Source organism: Protopterus annectens, chromosome 10.part0, assembly GCF_019279795.1.
Source record: "Protopterus annectens isolate FY-2018-M chromosome 10.part0, PAN1.0, whole genome shotgun sequence".
NCBI lineage: Eukaryota > Metazoa > Chordata > Ceratodontiformes > Protopteridae > Protopterus > Protopterus annectens.
The window spans coordinates 421,174,627-421,196,691 of record NC_056744.1 but is presented as its reverse complement, the minus strand read 5'-3'; the positions used below and the strand labels follow the sequence as shown (position 1 = coordinate 421,196,691).

The following is a 22,065-nucleotide window of genomic DNA, read 5'->3' as shown; positions in this document are numbered from 1 at the left end:
GATATGGGGCTGCCTCGAGCTGGTAAAAGTGACTCTCGAGCTTAGCAAGTGCCGAGTCGGAGCCGAGGGATCAGCTCCGAACCCATCAAGCAAGAATGAAGGCGAGATTGACAACTTAACATTGATTATTATATTTATTTTAACATTTGATGAGGTTATTTGTTTATGTTCAAGTATGATAATTTTAAATTTTGTTTCAAATGTTTGACAAGGGTTTTATTAGAGAGTTTAATGGTCACATGACTTTTTAATTAGTTACTGGATTGTATTTAAAAACTATTTTATTGAGCTTGTTATTTAGTTCTGAAGATGTCCGTAAGGTGTTCTGGATGAAAGTGCTTGACTGAATGTGAATAAATTGATTTTTTTGTGCTTTACTACCCGTTGTTTATTATCTACATTTGATATTAGTACTGTTTTTTTGGCGAAGTGTCTAGTCTTGTTTTTATTAGTTTTGTATTTCTGGACATTATGCTTTTTGGTTTTCCTTGTTGCCATTGAGCATATTTTGAACAAGCATAATGGACTATTACCTGGAAATTATTGTTGGATTAACTACTAGGAGTGAATAATAATCAACATTTTTAAGATGGAAGAGACCAATGTGGGTTCTTTACATCAGCGTTGTATTGCTGGTTTGATCTCAGGGAGTTCTAGTGGAAGTTCAATTATTGGGCTTTCAAATACCGAATGTAATTTGAATCAGTTAGTAGCAATTCTGTCCCAAGTTGCAGACATAAACTCTACTTTGGGTAAGCTACACCTCCCTACAGCTCGTGCGTCTCACTATAGAAGATCACAAAGAAATACAACCGAAGGACTGGCCAATCAGGGTGATTTTTCTAGCACATCTTTTATTTTGAAGGATTCCTTCCAGGTTACGAATTCTACTGGAGGAGGAGTAGAGACTAACAAGGTTCCCAAATTTAAATTTCATGACTGGATTAACCAGGAACTTCTTTTCCCAGTGAAAAAACATAAAACTTTCAACAAGAACCACCCAAGTCTTTTCAGAAATCGACGGTCTGTAAGTTATGCAGTTTACAGTGTGACAATTTGTTTTTAAATCAAACAAACGCATATCTAAGGGCTTAAGGACCTATATACTTCCGAATAGGTTACAAGTTGGGGATGTCGAGCTTTCCAAACTGTTAGAAATGTTCGACTGACAGAGTCAAACTGATGCATTTTATTATTAAATTAAATAATTCTAAAATTCAAAGTTTGCTTGATGAGTTGAATATTTTGAACAATGGTATTCTTGATAATATGTTATCTGAATCAAACCATTTAAAATATGAAAATATTTGTAACAGGATAGAAAGAGAGGTCAAGTTGAACTTAGAGAGTAAATACAAGAAATTATCTAGGGATGAGGTGGATTTTGTTAGGCAAGACGCTTATCCGATTTCCAAATCTTATTATAACAATTTTAATAATTTCACGAGGAGATAGAGGTAATTATTTGGGGGATAGGCTTGACAGGGATGATGTTGTGGATGAACAATACCAAAATACAGATTTTGATGAGGAAAACAATACTGTTTAGAAGACTAATTATCCCCTTTGAGAAGGTCCGAGAGACTAAGCAATAACAACAAAGTATTTTTTTTTTACCTCCGACGAGGACCCCGAGGGGTGTTTGGAACAAAGGGAAGGGTCAGAACCGGAGCAATTATAACAGGAACAGCAACTAACTGACATTAAAATTTAGTGATAACAAACCCACTTCAAAAAACTGTGGTATTATTAGTGTTTTTGAAGGGAAACTTTGATCTTCACAGGGTCTTCACAAGGTTTCATTATTTATAATTATACAGACCTTTGGATTTATTAAACATATTTTCACTTTTTAAAAGAGGTTTTAAATGTGTCCCTTCTTTTAAAATTGAACCAGCTGACATATTAACAAAGCTTAAATTTTATACAAGAAAATTTAACTTTCAATTAATGTTTAGAGACAAAAGCTTCTCTGATTGTTCTAGTTCAATAAAGAGCTGTTCACTCAAAAAGAAAAGCTTGTTCGACCCCCCCGCCCCCCCGATGCCCTTCTATAGTAGATTTTGAGAAGGCTTGCTCAGTTGAAATGTATTCATTTCTTCACAAGGATAAAAAGAGATTTTTTAATATGAACAAACCAGAGTTGAACCTCATGAAAGAGGTGAAGGAGAATGAGAACATAAGGATATTGAAGCCATGTGTGTGTGTGGGGGGGGGAGTAGTGGACAAAGTTAATGTTTGTCAGATGCTTGAAATCTTTCATGATACTTCTAAATATCACAAAGTTTCTAAACATGAGATCGTTCTGGCACATAAAAGAATGCAAATGTTTTTGGACGATGCTTTGTTACAAGGTGTGATTAATGAAGAGTTGTTTAATTTTTTTAATTAATGAACATCCCCTCATTCCCATTGCCTTTGGAATACCAAAGGTGCATAAAAACATTTACCAACCCCCCCTATAGAGTTATTATTGCAGCACATCAGAGTACAACATATTCCCTTGGAATGTTTAATGACAAGAATATTAAAAAATGCTTTCTGAAGTGTGAATTATCTTTTAAAGGACTCCTCGGATTTTTTAGCCGAAATTAATAGTAACTGGTACAATGATTGTTTTTTTTTTTTTACTACAATACATGTAGTAGATTTGTTCACATCTATTCCACACCAGGTTGGTGTGGAGCATTTTTATGATGTGATCAAAGAGTTAACCTCAATTAACAACAGCTTAATTAATTTTGTTATGGGTGTTATGGAAATTATTTTGGTTAACATTTTTTTCACCTTTGAAGGTGATTTTTTTAAACATATCAATGGTGTAGCAATGGGTGCAAGTTGTTCACCCATTTATGGCAACTTGGTGTTTTATGCCTGGGAAAAGGAATTTGTTTTTACTTCAAGTTTTTGTGAAGGATGGAGGACATATTTACGTTACCAGGATGACATTTGTATTCTTTGGAAGAACACCACATATGATTCGGAGCAATTTGTTGACTATTTAAATAGTGTCTGTTCATATTTTAGATCCACTTGTTCTTCTTCGAATACTACTAAAGAATATTTAGATGTGACCTTATATAAAGATGTCGGTAGTCAAACTTTTGGTTCATGGATCTTCAGGAAGCCTTCTTTTTCTAACAGTTATTAAGATTATCAGAGTTTCCATCTGCACTTTACTAAAAAGAATATTTACAAAGGGCAATTAGTTTGTGCTGCAAGAATATGTTCAAATATAACCAATTTTGTAGTGGAAATGGTTAATATTTTTCACGTTTTTAGAAAGAGGGTACCCTCAGGATTTATTAATTAGAATTGGTGACAAGGTTGTTAAAGGTTGGGGTTTGAGATTCAAATCATTGTTAGGGATTATACATGTCAAGGTTCTAGAACAAAGGAAGATGAAGATTTTACTAACACAATGGCCTTTGGGTCTGGTTATAAGGATATCAAAGACAAATACCAAAAATTGGATTATTTTTAAGGGTTATTCTGAAATTATATAGTTTTATGGAACGGACCAAATTTCATTTTTAAAACAGGTAGAAACCTCAAATGAAAGCCCCATTAGTACTAACTCTAAAGGTACTACACGTTGTGAAGCCTGTAAACAGTGTCCGTACATTTTAGAAAATCCCATTTTATCTCTTCAGTACATCCCTTTTAAGATCTATTTAAAAAAGGGCAACTGCACAACCAGAGGTATTGCTTATATTGCTATCTGCCATAAATTGTTTTTATGTTGGGAAGACAGAGAGAGACAACTGAAAAAAATGATTTACGAACGTCTTCATGAGACAACTAAAGGGAACCACAACAATGCCTTATATACCCATACCCTGGTTTGTGCAGGTTTTACTAAGTTTCAGTTTGAAATTTTAGACATTATCCCTAAGAATGCTAGTGGTGGGTGGTGGGAGTTAAGAGATTGAAAGAAAGGAACTACAATGGCAACTGAAACTTAACTCCGCCATACCCGCGGGTTTAAATAACATTTCGATTCTCCCTATTGTAAAGACTAGGGCACACGATTTATGAAATGTTTATTATATTTATTGTAACATCTGATGAGGTTTTTTTGTTTATGGTCAAGTATGACAGTTTTAAATTTTGTTTCAAATGTTTAACAAGGGTTTTGTACAAAGGTTAATGGTCAAATGACTTTTTTTAATTAGGTACTGGATTGTATTTAAACTTTTTTATTGAGTTTGTTATTTAGTTCTGAAGAAGTCCCTAAGGTGTTCGGGACAAAGGCGCTCGAGTGAATGTGAATAAATTGATTTTTTGTGCTTTACTACCCGTTGTTGTTTATTATCTACGTTTTGTGTTAGTACCATTTTTTTGGCCAAGTGTCTAGTCTTGTTTTTATTACTTTTTGTATTTCTGGACATTTTTACGCTTTTTGGTTTTCCTATATTTTGGTCATAGAAAGTTAAGACAGTTGATAGAATCAAACATTTTTTGCATAAGTATTGTTAATTATCTTGTAAGAGTTGCAAAGTCTGCACCTAAAATGTGTCACATTACTTTCTAACTTCATTCTTTAATGATTTCCAGTATAAAAGTATAGTGCTAAACTGAGGACATTTAGTGACCATCAGTACTTTTGAGAGGTATGACTGTGTGAATCTTTGATGCCGGAGACCTACTACTTGATAATGGACACACATAGGTCACATAAGTCTCTGCTATCACATAATTTCTCTACAAATCACCCACCTTTTAATTACTTACATTACCAAATAACAACATACAAGGATATGCAATTCATATTATTAAACAGTACACGTCAGGTTCAGCACTTACCTTATAAATCCATCAGGTGCAACAGTTTTAGTTCAAGGCTTACTCTGTCTGATGCTAGGAGTACACATTCATTACATGGGTAGGTAAAGGTTGTAAGTATTGCCTGGCAACAGTGTTACTATATGTATGTGTGTAGGAGAAAGGTTTTAGCCCCTTAGGTTGTGAGTGAGTGTACTATGTGTTGCCTCTTAGCCAATGCAAGGGCATATTGAGCACGCCTACATCTGACTACACCCACAGCAGCTGCTTGTTCCCCCCTCTGACTCCTCACCTGCGTGTGGCTGTGGTGACCTTGCCATTGGTGGTGGGATGTGTGCCTCTTCTCCCTGTTTTTCCCGCTGAAGCTGTTTTCTCAGGATGATGATGTGAGCATGGCACACAATGAATATTTGAGTACATTTATGTGGATTGTACCCCATGATTCTGGGCACCGGAACCACGACCTCAACAGCCGAAACACACTCTATGACATTTCTATTTTGAGCATTATGGAGTTCTTCAGTGAGTGTGTGCGCATTTCTGATGGGTGTCATCAGCCACAGTTCCAGTGCCTAACCTGCATCCCACAGTAAATGACTCTGTGGGACATCCTCCCTACTGAACATCTGATATAGTTGGGTGGTGTGCCAGATATGTAACTCGTGGTAACTACCTGGGGTACCAGCACACATGTTCAAGATGATTCCCTTGGCATTACACACAATTTGGCAGTTAACAGAGTGGAAGCCCTTTCTACTTATGTAGAGCCTTCCCTTTTCGCTGGGTGGTGCCTTAAATTCTATGTGTGTGCAATCTACGGCAGCCAGTACTTCAAGGTAGTGTGCTACAGGGTAGAACTCCTGCATATACCTGGCCCTGTCCTCAGAATTACGGAGAAAATATATGTGGTTGCTGGCATGTTGTAGCATAACATTCAGGAATTGGAGTATCCTAGATGCTGAGGCCTGTGATATGCCCAGCATGTCCCCTGTTGGTCTCTGAAAGGTTCTGATAACTAAAATTCTAAGTGCTACACATACCATTGTCTCCAGAGGTATGGGTTTGCCCTGGCTCTGAGCTGAGAATGACAGAGGTTGCAGAGTTCCTGTAGTGCGTCTCTATCCACCCTGTAGCACTCTACAATGTCCATATCATGCAGATTATGATAAGTTAAACAGGGTCTGAAAACTCTTTGGCCGTTGTCTATCAGCAGCATAGACTTAAGCCTGTTGCATATACACAGGAAATTCTTTGTGGAGACTCCTTTCTGTGGCTGTATACCAAAAGGTTTTGGAATTTGCAGGGAAAACCAACAGTGAATCTACACATTTGCTTTAAATTTGTTGAATAGCTCCTCCATCTTGGCCTGACTGACTAGCATTCACTTCAGCTGCTTATGCTGTACTTAGCATACTGCAGTGTTTCCTTTGTTTGCGCAGCACTACACACAATGTAGAGCCGCTTACTGAATACAGAACAGTACGCTTCCGTGTATATGCTGCAGCGCGATGTGCACATGGTGTGAATGGACCATGTAGCCTTTATTGAATCTGGCCATATAAGTAGATTTTTTCTTAAGAATTTTTCATTCTAACATTACATGTTCAATTCCTGCCTTCCCTTAAACCTCACTCCTCCTCCTCCTGAACATTATTCTGCATGTACTGTTCCCACAAATTTCATTTACTTCTTCCCCTTCCTAAAGATACTATTTCTAGTTTTTTATCTACTTTAAAATATTTAGTGCTTTAATTACAGCTGGTGAAGCTTTTCATTTCAATTTTCTTGGGGTTTTTTTGGCAGCCAAAAGCATTAAACTTAATAAGGCTTTAATATGTATAGGAAATTCAGATAGTGTGTCCCAGCTCAAAAGAATCACTTCCTTAGTTGCAGTCATTTGTTTCTCCAACATTTCTGACAGAGTACTCTGAAGGGAATTTTTAAAAATCTGCCAACTTAATGTACTCCCAAAAAGTATGTTCTCAGCTGCTTATCTCCTTTCCATCACGCCTCCAGCATTCACTATATACCTGAGGAAAAAATTCCCTTGAGTCTGCCTGGGGCACAGAGATACCTATGCAATCACTTAAAAGAAAAATCATAAACCTCCTGGACATTGTAGCAGACATGGGAGCCATACATGTATCCTCGCATTGTTCCTTTTGTATGTTCCTTTGTAAATTGCCTTTCCATTTTCTACCCCCAATCTTTCCTAACTTCCTCTGACTGATTCTATCATGCAATATTTTAATTGCCCTACTAATCATCTTTTTATCAGCAGCTTCTGTTCTAATCTCACCTACAAACTCTACCACAGTACTCAACCTAGAATATATGCAAAGAGGACGGGATGGGGAGTCCTGATAAAGAACAGTTGTGTATACTTACCATAAATGTAGATGTTAGAGTGTATTCACTGTTGCAGTAATCACATTTGGGTTATCTGCTTGCAGTAGCCCTCAGTCGGCCTGATTATCAAAGTCGTGGGTCCTGCGTCAGTTGCTGTCTCATCTTCCATGATGTCAGGTAGTCAGGAGTGTAAAGCATGCAGCCGACGCCATTACATCAGTTTTTCTTGCCCAGATATCATGTGCCCCCATAATGGGAAGCAATTATATACAAGGTTACACCTCCAACAAAAAAGCAAATACACCAAAAAGCTTTAAGCATAGTAAACAAGAATAGAGGTATAGTCGATAGACGTCAGGGGGCTGGAGGGAGGGTAACCAGGACTGCAACAGTGAATACACTTGAACATCTAGATTTATGGTAAGTGTACACAACTGTACTATGTTCGTGTTTCACTTTTGCAGTCATCACATTTGGGTAGATTCCCAAAGCTAAGGATGGGAGGAGGTAATTAGATAGCATTAGGACCAGCTATAAAGCCCTGCAAGACTGCAGTGGCAAAAGCCAGCTCTGGATTTAGAAAAAACTGGCAAGTGGTAATGCTTGGTGAAGGCATGTACAGAACTACAGGTAGCAGCTTCTAGGATGTCCCTGGTAGGGACACCTCTGAGAAAGACTGCAGAGGTAGCTACAGCCCTGGTTGAATGTGGTCTTATCCCCTGTGGGGTAGGTTTTCCATAGTGCTTATAGCAGAAATTAATGCAATGGCCTATCCACTTAGAAATGGTTTGCTTTGAAATGGCCTTCCCCTCTGCCCCTGCAGCAAATGCAACCAGCAGCTGTTCAGATTTCCTGAGAGGCTTAGTCCTGTCCAAGTAAAATCTAAAGTTGTCTGGGCATGTCCAAGGAGTGCAGTATTCATTCCCCTTTGTTCTGTGGATTAGAAAAGAAGGTTGGCAAATGAATGGACCGATTACGGCCACACTGGATACCACACTTGGGTATGAAGGAGGGGTTGGTCCTGAGGGACACTCTGTCCGCATGAAAGATGATGAAAGGCTCCACAGTCATGAGGGCCTGTAATTCAGACACCCTTCTTGCTGAAGTGATGGCTAGAAGGAAGGCTGTTTTCCTAGAAAGGAATTTAAACTCTGCATTTGCAGCTGGCTCAAAAGGAGGTAGAGTGAGCTTTTCCAATACAAAGTTAAAGTCCCAGACTGGAGTAGGGGCTCTCCTCGGTGGTCTTATGTTTTTGGCCCCTCTGAGGAATTGCTTCAGCAGTGGATAAGAGAAGAGGGGTGGCTCTGTATTGTAATGAGCTGAAATGGCCGAAGCATGAATTTTTAATGGAGGAAAAGGAAAGGCCCTTGTGAAGCATCTCAGATAAGTAGTGAAGAATAGGAGGTAAATTGGGCGCTGCTGTGCCCATCCCCTGAGTTTGGCTCCAGGAACAGAATCTTTTCCATTTTTCAGCATAGGATTTTCTAGTACTAGGCCTCCTTGCCTCCAGAATGACATCCATCACTTGCTTACTGAGGGATGGTAACAGAGAGATCAGCTAATTATAGCCAGGCTGCCAGGTTCAGTGTTTGATGCTGTGGGTGCAGAATCTGGCCCTCCTGCTGGGACAGTAGGGCAGAAGTCTGAAGCAGGTGCCATAGTGCCAGCAGTGATACACTGAGCAAGAGGGGGTACCAGTGCTGGCGTGGCCAGTCTGGTGCAATCAGTATTGTCCTTTGTTTGTCCTGTTTGATCTTTAGTAGCACCTTGGAGAGGAGAGGCGGAGGGGGAAAGGCATAAACTGACAGGTTTTTCCAGGTGAAGGACAGGACATCCACTTTTCAAGCGTGTTTGTGGGGAGTCCTTGTGCAGAATTTGTCCAATCGGTAGTTCTGGGGGGAGGCAAACATGTCTATTTCTGGGCTCCCCCATTTGTTTCTCAGCATGTTGAACATTTTTGATTCCTGTTTCCACTCGTATGGGTCCATGAGATTTCTGCTTAGGTCGTCTGCCAGTGTATTTAGCTTTCCTAGCAGGAATTGAGCCTGTAGGCAGGTACACTTGGTAGCTCAAGGCTGTGTTCCACAGAGCCATGGCTAGTCTGCCGACAGGGTATGAATGGGTTCCCCCCTGCTTGTTTATGTACCACATAACAGTGGTGTTGTCCGTCTTTACCAATAATTGTCCTGGAAGAATGTGGTTCTTGAAGACTGTCAGAGCTTTCTGTACAGCTAACATTTCTTTTTGATTGATATGCAGGTACATTTGACTTGGGTTCCATTTGCCCTGAATGCACTGCCCTGCCAAGTGAGCCCCCCATGCATAGTCTGATGCGTCTGTTGTTAGGGTTTGGGCGGCAGGGGTTGAGTGAATAGCAACCACTTGTTTTGGTGGCAGGCCTCTGCCCGCCAAAGGAACTCCATCTGTAGACAAGGTATGATAGGAATCATTGATTCTAGATACTGAGAATGTTGACACCATAGGCTTTTCAGATGCCACTGTAGTTTCCTCATATGCAGTCTTGCATATGGAATTAGTAGAATGCAAGAGGCCATGAACCCCAGGGCTTGCAGTATTTTCCTTGCAGATAGCTTTGTCTTTGTGACCAGTAGTTTGAAGTAGGTTGTCAAATGAACTTGTTTCTCTGGCGTGAGGTAGGCCATCTGGGAGATTGTATTCAAGCTTGCTCCCAGGAATACAAGTTGTTGGTAGGGTACAAGATGTGATTTCTTTCCGTTTATGGTGTACTCCAGAGAAGATAGCAATTTCTTTACAAATGCCAGATGATTTAATAGCATGTCTTGGCTTTCTGCCTGAATTAGACAATCGTCCAGATATGGGTATATTTGAATATTTCTCTGCCTGCAAAATGCAATGACTGGAGCTAGGCACTTTGTGAATACCCTGGCGCAGTAGACAAGTGAAAGGGCAATGCAGAGAACTGACAGTGCATGTAGCCTGCTCTGAAGCATATGTATCTTCTGCAAGATTCCCTTATTGGGATGTGCACGTAAGCTTCCTTTAAATCCAGTGTTGCCAACCAGGCATCTTTGCCTAGCATGGGAAGGAGCTGATGAAGAGTTAGCATCTTGAATTTTGGGATTACCAAAAATGTGTTTAGGATAGACAGGTCCAGGATAGGATGCCAGGAATTGTCTTTTCTGGGTACCAGGAAAAGTCTGGAGTAGAAACAATGCCCCCATTCTCCTTCTGGGACAGGTTGAATAGCCCTGATGCTTAAAAGAGAGCGAACTTGCTTTTGAGCCTCTGCCCATTGATTTGGGGGTAGATCTGGCCAACTGTTTGGGGTTGGTAAGGAATGGGAGTGGAATCTGTATCCTTGGAAAACTATATTTAAAACCAATTTGTCCTGGGTAATGAGTCCCCAATTTTTTGCATGCAAGGCAATCTCTCCCCCTAAAGGAAGAGTCAGTTTAGCAGGGCTTGGAAGGTTTAAAGTTAAGTCATTGAGACAGTTTACCACAGGGTGGAGTTTTACTACTCCCTGCTTTGGAAGAGGGAGCCCCCCACTGCTTAGGCTTCTGAGTACCTTGGGACTGAAGCCTGGGTGTTCTGCTGGTTCTGGGTTTGGACTGAGAAGGCCTGGAAGAGGCAGGAAAGGACCAATTCTTAGAGGGCCAATGCCTACTAAATCTGGGAGGTTGTACTTGCAAGAAATCTTTAACAGTTTGGATAGATTTAGCTTTTTCCTTCATCTTTTTAAGTACTACTTCTGCTTTGTTGCCAAACAGGCGGTCTTGGTTTAAGGGAGCATCCAGTAATTTAGCTTTAACATGATCTGGCAAAGAATGCTCCTTAAGCCAAGCATGCCTTCTAAGTACAGACCCAGTGACAGCAGCCCTGCAAGATTCCTCTAATGAATCAAAACCACACTGCAAAGTATGTTTTCCAACTTTTTCAGCAGAATCCATTAAATTCTGTAATTCTTTATTTTCAGCACAGTCAGGAATCAACATCATTTTCTGTTTAAGCAATCCAATAATATGCTGCTGATACTTTTAACATATGAAACTGGCAGTTTAAGGCCCTAATGGCCAAAGTTGCAAAAGTGTACACCTTCTTACCCAATCTATCCAGCTCCCTGGAATTTCTATCAGAGGGGGTAGGATTTTTGGCAGTAGTAGCCTTAATGCCCTTGGGTCCCTGTGAAATGGTCTCAGGATCCACAGTAGGATTTTTAAAGAGGAACTTGTGAGAGTCAGGTACCCTGTAATACCCATCAGGTTTTCTGGGAGCAGGAGGTAAAGTGTCAGGGGCTAAGCTAGATTCTGAGAAGGCATCATCTACAATGGCCAGTACAGGAGGGATAGCTAAAGGCCTGTGTTGAGGCAGGAGTAAGAATTCCCTAAGCCTCTTTTTGGAGTCAGAGTAATCCTGGCTTTCCCAGCGGAAATGCTCCCTAAGAGTATGCAAGGTTTCACCAAAAGAGAAATCCTCTGGAGGGGAAGCAGAGGGAATGGAGTCCTCTGCATCAGAAACCTCATAGGAAGATAAGGGCAAATCCTGGTCTTCAGAGAAAACAGAAATTTCAGAATCCTGATCAGAAGAATCAGAAGGAAAATCAGCCCTAGTTCTCTTAGAGGGGGAAGGGTGGCTTCCCCTGATTGGAGTAATAAGGTCATCAGCCATTCTTATCATTTGTTTTTTTAGGCATAGGGGCCTGACCATGAGGGCTGGGCGTTGGTTTTCCAGGCATGGATCGAGTTTTAGGCCTTGAAGAAGAAGATGGCATTGGTTTAATATGCAAGTCAGTAGGCCTGAATACACTCTTAGAAGCCGGTGCCTGCACAGCGGCTCTGGACCCATCCAAGGTAGAGACATTCGCAGGTTCCACAGTCGAAGAAGCATCTCGCGGCATACCGGACTCCTAATGGGTCCCAGTAGAGGCCTGCGAATCTGAAGTAGCAGGTTTCAGGGGCTGTGAATGCGCCTGAGTACAGGCGAACTGGCGACTAGTTTAGGAGAAGCATCGTCGGCAACTTTGGACCTATGCGGTCTGTCTCTGTCTTTATCTTTGCGTTTTTTTGGAGTACCAAAATATTTAGATGCATAAATGAACCAATGACAAATAGTACGAGGTTTGAATAAGGCACAAAACCGACAGAGAGGAACGTTGTGGTCTGGGCCTAAGCAAGGAATGCAGTACGAATTAAAATTTTTATGAGGTAATTGCTTTCCACAAGAAATTCAATTGTTAACTTTTACTGACATCGGTTTAGAGCAAGAAAAAAGATCCCCAACGGGGTACTTAGCTTAGTTGAAGACTTTGGATCTGAAACTCGAAAACGAAAATTTCAGGAGTCGGCCGACCTGCACTTGTGAATTGCTTCTGCTTCGGGCACCACACGGCAAGAAAGACTGATGTAATGGCGTCGGCTGCATGCTTTATACCCCTGACTACCTGACGTCATGGAAGATGAGACAGCAACCGATGCAGGAACCAAGACTTTGACAATCAGGCTGACTGAGGGCTACTGCAAGCCGATAACCCAAATGTGATGACTGCAACAGTGAAACAAGAAGAACATCAATTCCAGATAAGGAAGGCAGGTAGGAAAAAGTTGAGGATTATCATGCCCATATAGCCGTCAAGTTCCAGCATGTAGTCTCATGCACAGATTGTAGGTCAGACATGACATGTGAGTGGAAGGGGTCTAAGCTTTCATAGACTCACTGGATGTATGACATCCTTTTCAGGATATGTCCCATAAGTCAGTGATACTGCAACAGTAATCTCATAACAAGCATCTTCTCAAATTAATTTCTCATTTCAGAAAGGAAAGAACAAAAGATTGACAACACATTAGGGGGTTTTCCCTCCAAAATATGGACAGTTAAGGGACAACAGAAGGGAAATATTTAAAGATGAATGTGTGTTCCAGCTGTCCTATCCATGTCTGTTCACCCTTTCTTAATTTGGTCCAGACAACTCTGAATCCTTCCATTAATCTACACCATACCATTCCTTCAGCAACCCACTTCAATGCTCTAAAATGCTCTTTATGAAGAAGTAATTTCTCAATTTTAACTTCAGACATTGCTTTTCTTCTTGCCACCAATAACCCCTTCTCATCCCTCTGTTCCCGCTATTCAACTTCAACCCCCACTTATCACCAAACAATGCAGGGTGTGCAAATTCTTCTAGACTATGCATCTCTGCTCATACCCCATACTTCCACTCCTAGGTTCCTCTGTGTTGCACACTTTGTCTCACCCAAATTTCTATCCATCTACACCATAAATGCACACAGTATTCCAGATATGGGTTTTTTAGTGCCTTGTACAATGGAAGCTTAACTTTACCATGTCTGACCCACTTACCTTCTCTACTGCATTTACTGACTTCACCAGTGCCCTTCCCAAATGTACAGAAAAATTCAGCTTGATGTGATTAACCACCCACCCCAAAAGTAATTTTTCTCCTTGCCCCGTTCGATTCTCAGCTAGAGCATCTTCTGTGTGGAGGCATACGTGAATGGGGCGTGCCTTCGTTGAAGGTTGTGCTTCCGGGCTGGTAACCCGGTACGTAAAAATCCACTACCAATCATTAGTGGACCGGAGTTCCGCTGTGGCGACCCCTAACCGGGAAAAGCCGAAAGACACAAACAGACAATTACATTTAAGGTCATTCAACAAAAGATTTGTTAACCATAGATCTCCCCACTAAAATGAAAATGAATGCATTTTCATGTTTTTACAACAAATCTCATCTCCATCTATCATTTTGAAGTGTCAAAAGTCATATAAATCTCAAACTATTGCCTCTATGGCTACTGCACCAATCATTGTAGCATCAGAGTTTAAGCTGCTCTTACACTCTGCATCAATACAGTAACATTCAATCTATTAAAAATCTTTACATCAATACCATGGTATATTTAACTGCAATAAGAACCTAAACTTTGACTTTTCTATATATTTTTACATATGACTTCCAATATCTTGAAATTTACAGACGTCAAGATGCACAGTATCAACAGTACATTTGTTCTGCCAGATTTCAGTATTCATATGAAAAGCATTCCTTTCCGGATGCTTGCTCCTTTTTAGAAGTTTATAGAAATATAACAATTATGCCTGTTTGCATAACTAAGAATGCAACAATCAAATTAAAAGGAAAGGAAACATTGGATATAGCTTTCCCAGCAACATCCAAGGTTTCAGCTGATACCTGTTAATTCTTTTTGACAATATTAATACATACGTGGAAGTACTGCATGTTTCCATAAATACAAATAGCCAGCGACACATATAATTAAGAGCAACGTTAATGCAAAAAATTAATCTAAGTGGCTGGGATAGGAACTGATGCCAAAGCCTTGTCTTATAAGTTCATAGGTTCATAGGTTCATACTAGGCTATCTGCCCAAGGGCATTTATAAGCCTAGCCCATAGTTATGTGGCTTTCACCACCCCTTTAGTTTGAATAAAAACTATGCCTATCATTTTTCTGTGCCTCTGTCAAGCAGTGACACTGAAGTAATCCCTGGGGTATATCTGCGATCTCCCATCCATTGGTCAAGATTCCTCTTGAACAAGGCCAGCGAGGTGCTCTGCCTCACATGTACCGGGATTTTGTTCCACAGCATAGGGAGTCTCTGGGTGATGAATCTGTCCCTCCAGCACGTTCTATTTATAACCGTGTCAAGGTTTAAGTCTCCCGCCCTTGTGGTTCTGAGGGATCTAGATTTTTTGAGGTGAAGCATATTCATCAAATCTGGGTTTGACATGGCCTTATATGTCAGGCACAGGTCACCTCTGAGCAAGCGGTATGAGACTGAATAGAGCTGGAGTTCTTTCAGTCGGGCAGCATAAGACATATTTTTGAGACCCTTCCACATTTAGCATCAAAATGTGGGTGTTGTCTTGAAGCTAAAACAAAGGCAGTAGTGGTAAATTATGTACCCACACACGAATTGGCCCAACAATATCCATATTTATGGGGACATGATAAAATAAAGTATTTAGGAGTACGGATTAGAAATGACTGTGGTGGCAGCTAAGGATATGCAGGAAGAGACTAAACAGAAGGTAATACAAAAACTAAGAAACTGGAAGTTTTGTTATATAGATACTAAGATACAAGCCATTAAAATGCTTTTAGTCTCTTTACTCTTATACACAGGTCAGGCATACTTTTATCAACCGGAGGAGAAAGTGTGGATAGCAATTAAAAAATGAGTTGAAGGATTTTATCTGGGACGGGAAGACAAGAAGAGTCAAGTGGGATAGCCTGATTCTACCAACAGAACAAGGTGGACTAGGATTACCTAATTTGAGGGGGTATTTTACAGCAATGCAGTTAAGGCTCTTATACATAGCACAGGCATAAAACTATAATTCAAGGTGGAAAAGGATGATGATGCAGGGAGGAAGCTCAAGAAATAAGGAGATTGGAATTTTGGATGAAGATTCTTAAGGGGAACAACCAAAATCATACAGAGTATTACATTCATAAACTAGCACGAAGTATTCTAAGAACTAAAACAGTACGAGAATGGAGACAAGAGATTCTGCAGATGGTGTTTACTGTGGTCAGGAATACAGATAAGATGCAAGAGGGGGGTGGAATTTACTGGAGAAAAATGGCAAAGGAACCAAGGTATTGGAAGCAAATAACTAGAAAGGGAAAGGTAATAGAATGGGAATAGGCCAAAAATGTATTTGGACTGCAGGTTAGACATTGTCTTCCCTATCAAGGACTGATATCAGAGTATAGGTAAAGGGAAAGAAATAGGGGGCTCCTAAATGAAATACCAGCACTGTTAGAGTTTTTAATTGAATGCAGAACAGAAGCTGCCATTTTAAAAGGAATAATTAGTAAAGCATATAAAAGACTGCACGATAATTACAAGAATCAATCACAGGAGAAAAAAGACTGGATAAGCAATTCACAAAGAGACAATGGGAGGATATATGTACATCTCCCAAATATGCAACAAAGTCTAGAAGATTTAGGATCTTTGCCTGGAAATGTTTACACAGGTATTTTTATACACCAAGTAGACTCCAAATAATTTTTTCTCAGGTGGACAGCAAATGCTGGAGGTGTGATGTGCAAGAAAGAGGTAGCTGGGAACGTTTTTTGGAGGTGTGATGAGCTGGCAGACTTTTAGGATTTCCTGCGGGCTGCTCTGTTGGAGATGCTGGGTGAGCGGATTGAACTGACTGGAGAGATGACTTTTCTTGAGTTATGTTACAGAATTCGAATTGCCTAGACATAGTAAAGCCTTGCGGAGTCTAATTATGGTGGATGCCAAAAAAGCAGTTACTAGAAAATGGAAATTAAAGTCTAGACCAACTTTACCAGAAGTGGTGAATATAATAAAGATGAAACAACTGGAATTTGGGATATTTAGAAAAAGGAAGGAACAAACTACACAGAAAAAATGGGAATTGTGGGAAAAGTATATGCAACCCAAGAACAAGGTTTAAGCGGCAGGATTTGAATGAACTATATAATGCTTGACTGACTATGACTACAAGGTTTATAAGTGATTTATAAAGTTTACAACTACAGTTGTTTCTATGGTGTCTGTGATGTAAACTGTTTACAACTACAGTGACATTATTTTGTGCATGTTTTTCATTTATATAAATGTAAGATTGCCTTTGTCATATGTGGAAATTTAATAAAGATGTTGGGAAAAAAATGTGGGTGCGGTCTGGCTCTATAACACAGCCCAGGTGACAGGGTACAATTATTGGCTCCAACACTTGAAGAGCCAGGCAGGGAAGGAAGGAGGAAGAATGATGAAGGGACATAACTTGCTCACATTAACAGGAGGGAGGGTTGGGTGTGGACACTTGGAGAGCACATAGGGCGAGTGATTTCTCTGGAGGAGGCTGAGGAAATCCCACCACCACCATCTGTGCTTGAGGATGGAGGGCCGGATTATCTGCTGGCAATGCCCCTTGCACAAGTGATAGGCATGCAATGCTGTCAGAAAAGTACACACACCCTTCCTTTGTCATCCAAGCATCATTCACAGGGGAATGGTAAAGTATATAAACAAAATAGAAAAAAAAAAAAAAACAGCCAAACCACCTATGATGGCTGCCTAAATAATGTCCATTCCTGGTCTACCCCTCACTCTAGTAATAGAAAACAAATGGGATGATTCACTGGGAGGGAGCTGATGATCAGCAGGGACAGAAAAAGTGCAAAAAAATGTGGATGTGTAACCTGTTGAGCTATTGGTGAGACATTTTTACTAAACTGTAATGTTTCATAGCTAATCAGATCACCATAAAAAAAAACTTAATTTGGAGGGTATGCCATGTTTTTTCATGGCTCACAATAAATAACTTAATTATGGCATAAATGATTTGGAAATGGCAGACATTATTTATCTATTTGCTAACTAAGTAAAACTCTATGCATAAATGCCCTTTTTTTCATGGGTGACACTGAAACACTGTCTGGTTTAAGTGACTTATTCGCAGTCAAAGAGTACAAAAGCGGAGAATGACAGAACTGAACCCATGACTACTGGGTAAATTTTGTTAACAACTTGCAGGTTAAAAGTTTATGCTTTATATGCATTCCTTCACTGAAATCAAGGTAATCCCAGCCAGTAGGTGAAAAAAAAAACTAATAAAAAAACCTGAAACAATCTAAGACAGTACTGCAAATGTTAACATCATGCTGTCTTGTGAGACCTTTGGTAATCTCTCCTAGAAGGCATTTTGTAGAGCCCTAATGGCTGCTGGCCAGGAGAATAAAATGTCCTGCCTGATATGATTGGAAAGGTTTGCCATTTCACTTTTTCATTTCAGCAAGACTGCAAGATAAGGCGAAACCTTATAACTCCCAACCAATTCACAACAAAATTCAGTAGCTTATGATACTCAGTACTGCTCATGTATGGTGATCATCCGTTTACTACTGTTATTTATGCAGCTACTTACTGGGTAGTCTGACTTGTCAGTATTTCGCTTGTTTACTGTAAACCTCCAAGTTGTCAGATTCAGATCACTGCAAATGAAGTACCATAAAAACATTCAAACTTGTATTTATTGCTTGGAGGTCTGTGCTACAGCTTAGTGGACAGTCTCATGAAAAGTAATGTTCTCCAAACTACCTGCAAGAAATGAACTATTCATGTTCTGAAATTAATTACTTACTTGCTTCAACAATTTTTTATTTTTCAGTCGTTCACACACCAGTTGAACTTCATCACTTCCTGGTTTAAGTAACGCTTCTTGAGTCATCTTCCCCAAATTTCTCAGCATTGCCATAATGGGCATGTTTTTAGCAGTGCTTTCCATACCTACAGTTCAAAAAAATATCCGATACATATTAGTGTGCAACCCTCATGTCGAACGAAATACTGATTTACACTATGTACATGTACATCAGACTTCTTAGGAATCCCTTACAGATTTTAAAGTGCCCTCAATACATCCTTGTTGAATTCTATTCTGGCAGAATAAAGTACAACTGTATAAATAAAATAAAAGCTATGTACTTACCATAACAGTAGATCTGTCCTGTCTGCTTCCGTCCTTCCTCGATGAATGAGTTATCAGATCTGTCTCGGATCCAAATCGGCCACACTCAGACTTTGGATCCAGTGCTCAAGCTCTTCCCCTTACACATAAGCCTCTACAATGAGACAGATACCTCAGCTTGAGTTTACCGTACCGCCGTACCAGAATAAAGAAGATTACCTCATCATCTGACTGGCCAAAAAAATCACAGTTAAAAACAGCTGCCAAGACCTTTTTAAAGAACACATTCAAGCCAAGGTAATCTAGTGCACTCACTCTAGGAGTCGAGGAAGAAATCTTTTATAGGTTCATAAGCAAGTACTAGGCTTAGCTGCCATTTTAAGCCTAGCTAATTTCCTTTTCAGAGATGAGAATCAAACCCTATAACTTGTGTCTGTAAGATAAACACATTAACCATCATACCAACCCCTAATGTTATGGTAAGTACATAACTTGTATTTGATGTCTCTTCCGTCCATTCCTCAACACATGTGACAGAGTCCCCAGCTACTTATACACTTGAGAGGTCTCATGGAAAGATATTCCTGAGCAGAGCCAAACCAAAGGAGGACCTCAAACTTGATTGTAAATCCAATTTATATGGAGATACAAAGGTATGAACATTGAGTCATGTATCTACAGCACAAATGTCATCCAGAGACACTCTGGGGAAGAAAACTGCAGAAACAGCCACAGATCTAGTCATGTGAGCTGTAGGAGGGCTAGGAAAGGATACACTTTTCCTTTGTATACATGGGAAATACAATCAGATAATCAGAGGGAAAGAGTTCACAGGTATATGTTAGGCAATGACCACCAGGGCCTTTATAAGCCTAGCCGTCACTAAAGTGTTACTTTAGAAACCCCTTTTCCAAGTTTGGCTGAGGAAAAGCAGACAAATAACTGATTAGTCTTTCTAATCTTCTTAGTGCAGTGCAAACAGAAATATAACTGTTGATGTTTTTATTGGACAAATATGGGAAGAAAGTGGGAAGATTGAAAGACTGATTAATAGTTGCCTCAAAAGCCACCTTAAGAAGAGAAGGATTACGAAGGAAGGTGTGTAGTTCCAAAACTCTCCTAGCAAAGGTGATGGCAACCAGAAACAAAGTTTTCCACATCCAGAATTTTAAGTCAGCTTTACTGCAGGTTCAAAGGGAGGACTGGTTATGGCCTGTAACAAAATGCCGATGTTCCTTGGGGGACAGGATCTGTGACTGAAGGTTGTAGGAGGAAGGAACCTCTTAGAAAAGCCTTGGACAGCCTAAAGGAGGCAATGGAAGAATGACTTTCCCCAATGTGAAAACTGGAAATGGCTGCAAGTTGCACTTTAAATTGTGGAATAACTGGCTCTGTCATGAAAGAGATATACCAGGAAATCCAGTATGGCTAAAAGAGGGGCTGAGAAAAGATCTAGGTTCTTACTTGAAGCCCAGAAAAAAATAATTAATTTCCATTTACTTTTATACATTTTTCTGGCAGAGGGTCTTTACAGAAAAATCAAAATGTGAACAACTTAAGACAAAAGCCTCAACTGTCTAGCCATGATTGGAACTGGAGAAATCATGCAGTTAAGTTTGTGGGCATGAATGTCTGGGTGAAGTGACCCAGACAATTAAGAGAGAAGATCTGGGGCTGTTGGATCCAAAATAGAACAATGAGGATCACAGTGGCCTTTCTCACTAATGCCCTCAAGAAATTTCAGTATAACAGAATAAGTGGAAAGGCATACAGGAGACCAAGTCACCAAGTGTGGATTTCAGCATCCCCTAGCGACTCCCCCACCTAGAGAATAAGAGCAAAATACCTGCTTGCACTTGGTGTTACATGGGGAGGTAAACAGACCGCATCAATGTTAGCACCAGTGGCTGAAAATCTGATATGCTACTGTGTGATTGAGGGACCATTCTTGAAGGACGACAGACCACCTGCCCAAACTGCCAGCTAGAACTTTGGATTTCAACAGTGATGTGCACTGCTATCAGAAAGCATCAATACGACGTCACCCACTGCCATACTTTCATGACCTCCCAACACGTATTAGGAACGTGTTCCTCCCCATTTGCTGATGTACCAGGCCACCGACATATTGTCCATCTGTATCGAGATCATGCCGAACGGAAGAGCAACCTGAAAGACCTGCAACAATAGAAGGGCTTCTCTCACCTCCAAAATGCTGAACTGAAGACTGGCCTCTGAAGGGACCATAAGCCCTGGACCGTCTTCCCCAAAGAATGATCAACCACTCCAAGTGGGAAGCATCCATGGTCACTACAGCCTGTGGGGAAGGCAGAACAAAGATACAACCCTGGGAGATTTCTGGGGTTTCTAATAAACACTGGATATGAGAGCTGCAAGTCTTTGTGATTGAGACCAGAAAATTCATAGAATGACTTCTGATTGACCACTGAGCTGGCAGGGTCCACTGGAGAACTCTCATGTAATACTTGGTGAGAGGAAACAAAGTGATAGCCACCACCATCGAGCTTAGAAGACACAAAGAATAGTTGTGTAAAATCCTACAATAACCTTAGATGTCCTTCTCTTCTATGTTGCAGTATTCTTAACATGGAGGATCCTCTGCCCCAAGCGACCCAACATCTAGCCAGCATATAACAGCTTTTAGTTACTTCAAATAAATGGGACGTCGCATGTTTAGCTTGCCAAACATCAGCCATAAAAAGGATGTCCGCTCGTACAATCCTCAGAACTTCTCTGCTGCCATTTGGAACACTTGACTCATACATCCATCTGCTGTCTATGTTTTGCTGCTTTCAGGTAAGTGCCCCATTGGGGTTTATTTCTTTTATTGCTACTGCCTTTTTTGTTCAGTTCATGTCATCTGGGAAGGGCAAGTGTAGGTGTGGAAGGCAAATTCCACATAAGGACAGTCACAATCTTTGCCTTTTTTGTCTAAGCCCAAATCATGCTTGTAGTGTTGGAAGGGTCTAGAGACATACCTCAGACTCTTAAGGGAAGAGGTCTTGGTGTTGGTCATTGAAGACAGGCCTATATTGGGTCCTTCCACTGGCCATCAAGCAGATAAACATCTTGTGGCTCTTAAGTCACCTCAGTCAGATTGGGATACTTTTCCAGAGGTTGATTAAGGCTCTGGTGGCTCTTAAGCCTCATTCTACTGTTTCTGCTCCCTCCTTTACTTCTCTGTTTAACAGGGTTAGAGAACAGGAGTTTTCAAAGGCTGAGTCTTAATCTAATGAGCAATCCTTGGCATATTCAACTCAAATTAAATCTCCTTTAGAATATACTTCACTTGAGGAAGAATCCAATAGTGCAGATTCTCCAGTGGAAGATATATTTTGGCGAAACTATTAACAAGATGACAGATGGTGGGAGGTTGGTATGATGGTTAAGGTGTTTGCCTTATAAACACAAGGTGCAGGGTTTGAGTCTCACATG

General features: G+C 40.4%; 1 protein-coding gene across 1 annotated transcript in view; it reads right to left on the bottom strand.

Annotated features, from left to right (window-relative positions):
- Nucleotides 1-22,065, bottom strand: part of RO60 (Ro60, Y RNA binding protein) — an 837,759-nt gene that overhangs the window by 421,420 nt on the left and 394,274 nt on the right. The window contains exon 5 of the mRNA XM_044086777.1: nt 18,283-18,428. Within this exon, the coding sequence (XP_043942712.1) occupies nt 18,283-18,428 (146 nt within the window). The remainder of the gene's footprint in view (nt 1-18,282; nt 18,429-22,065) is intronic.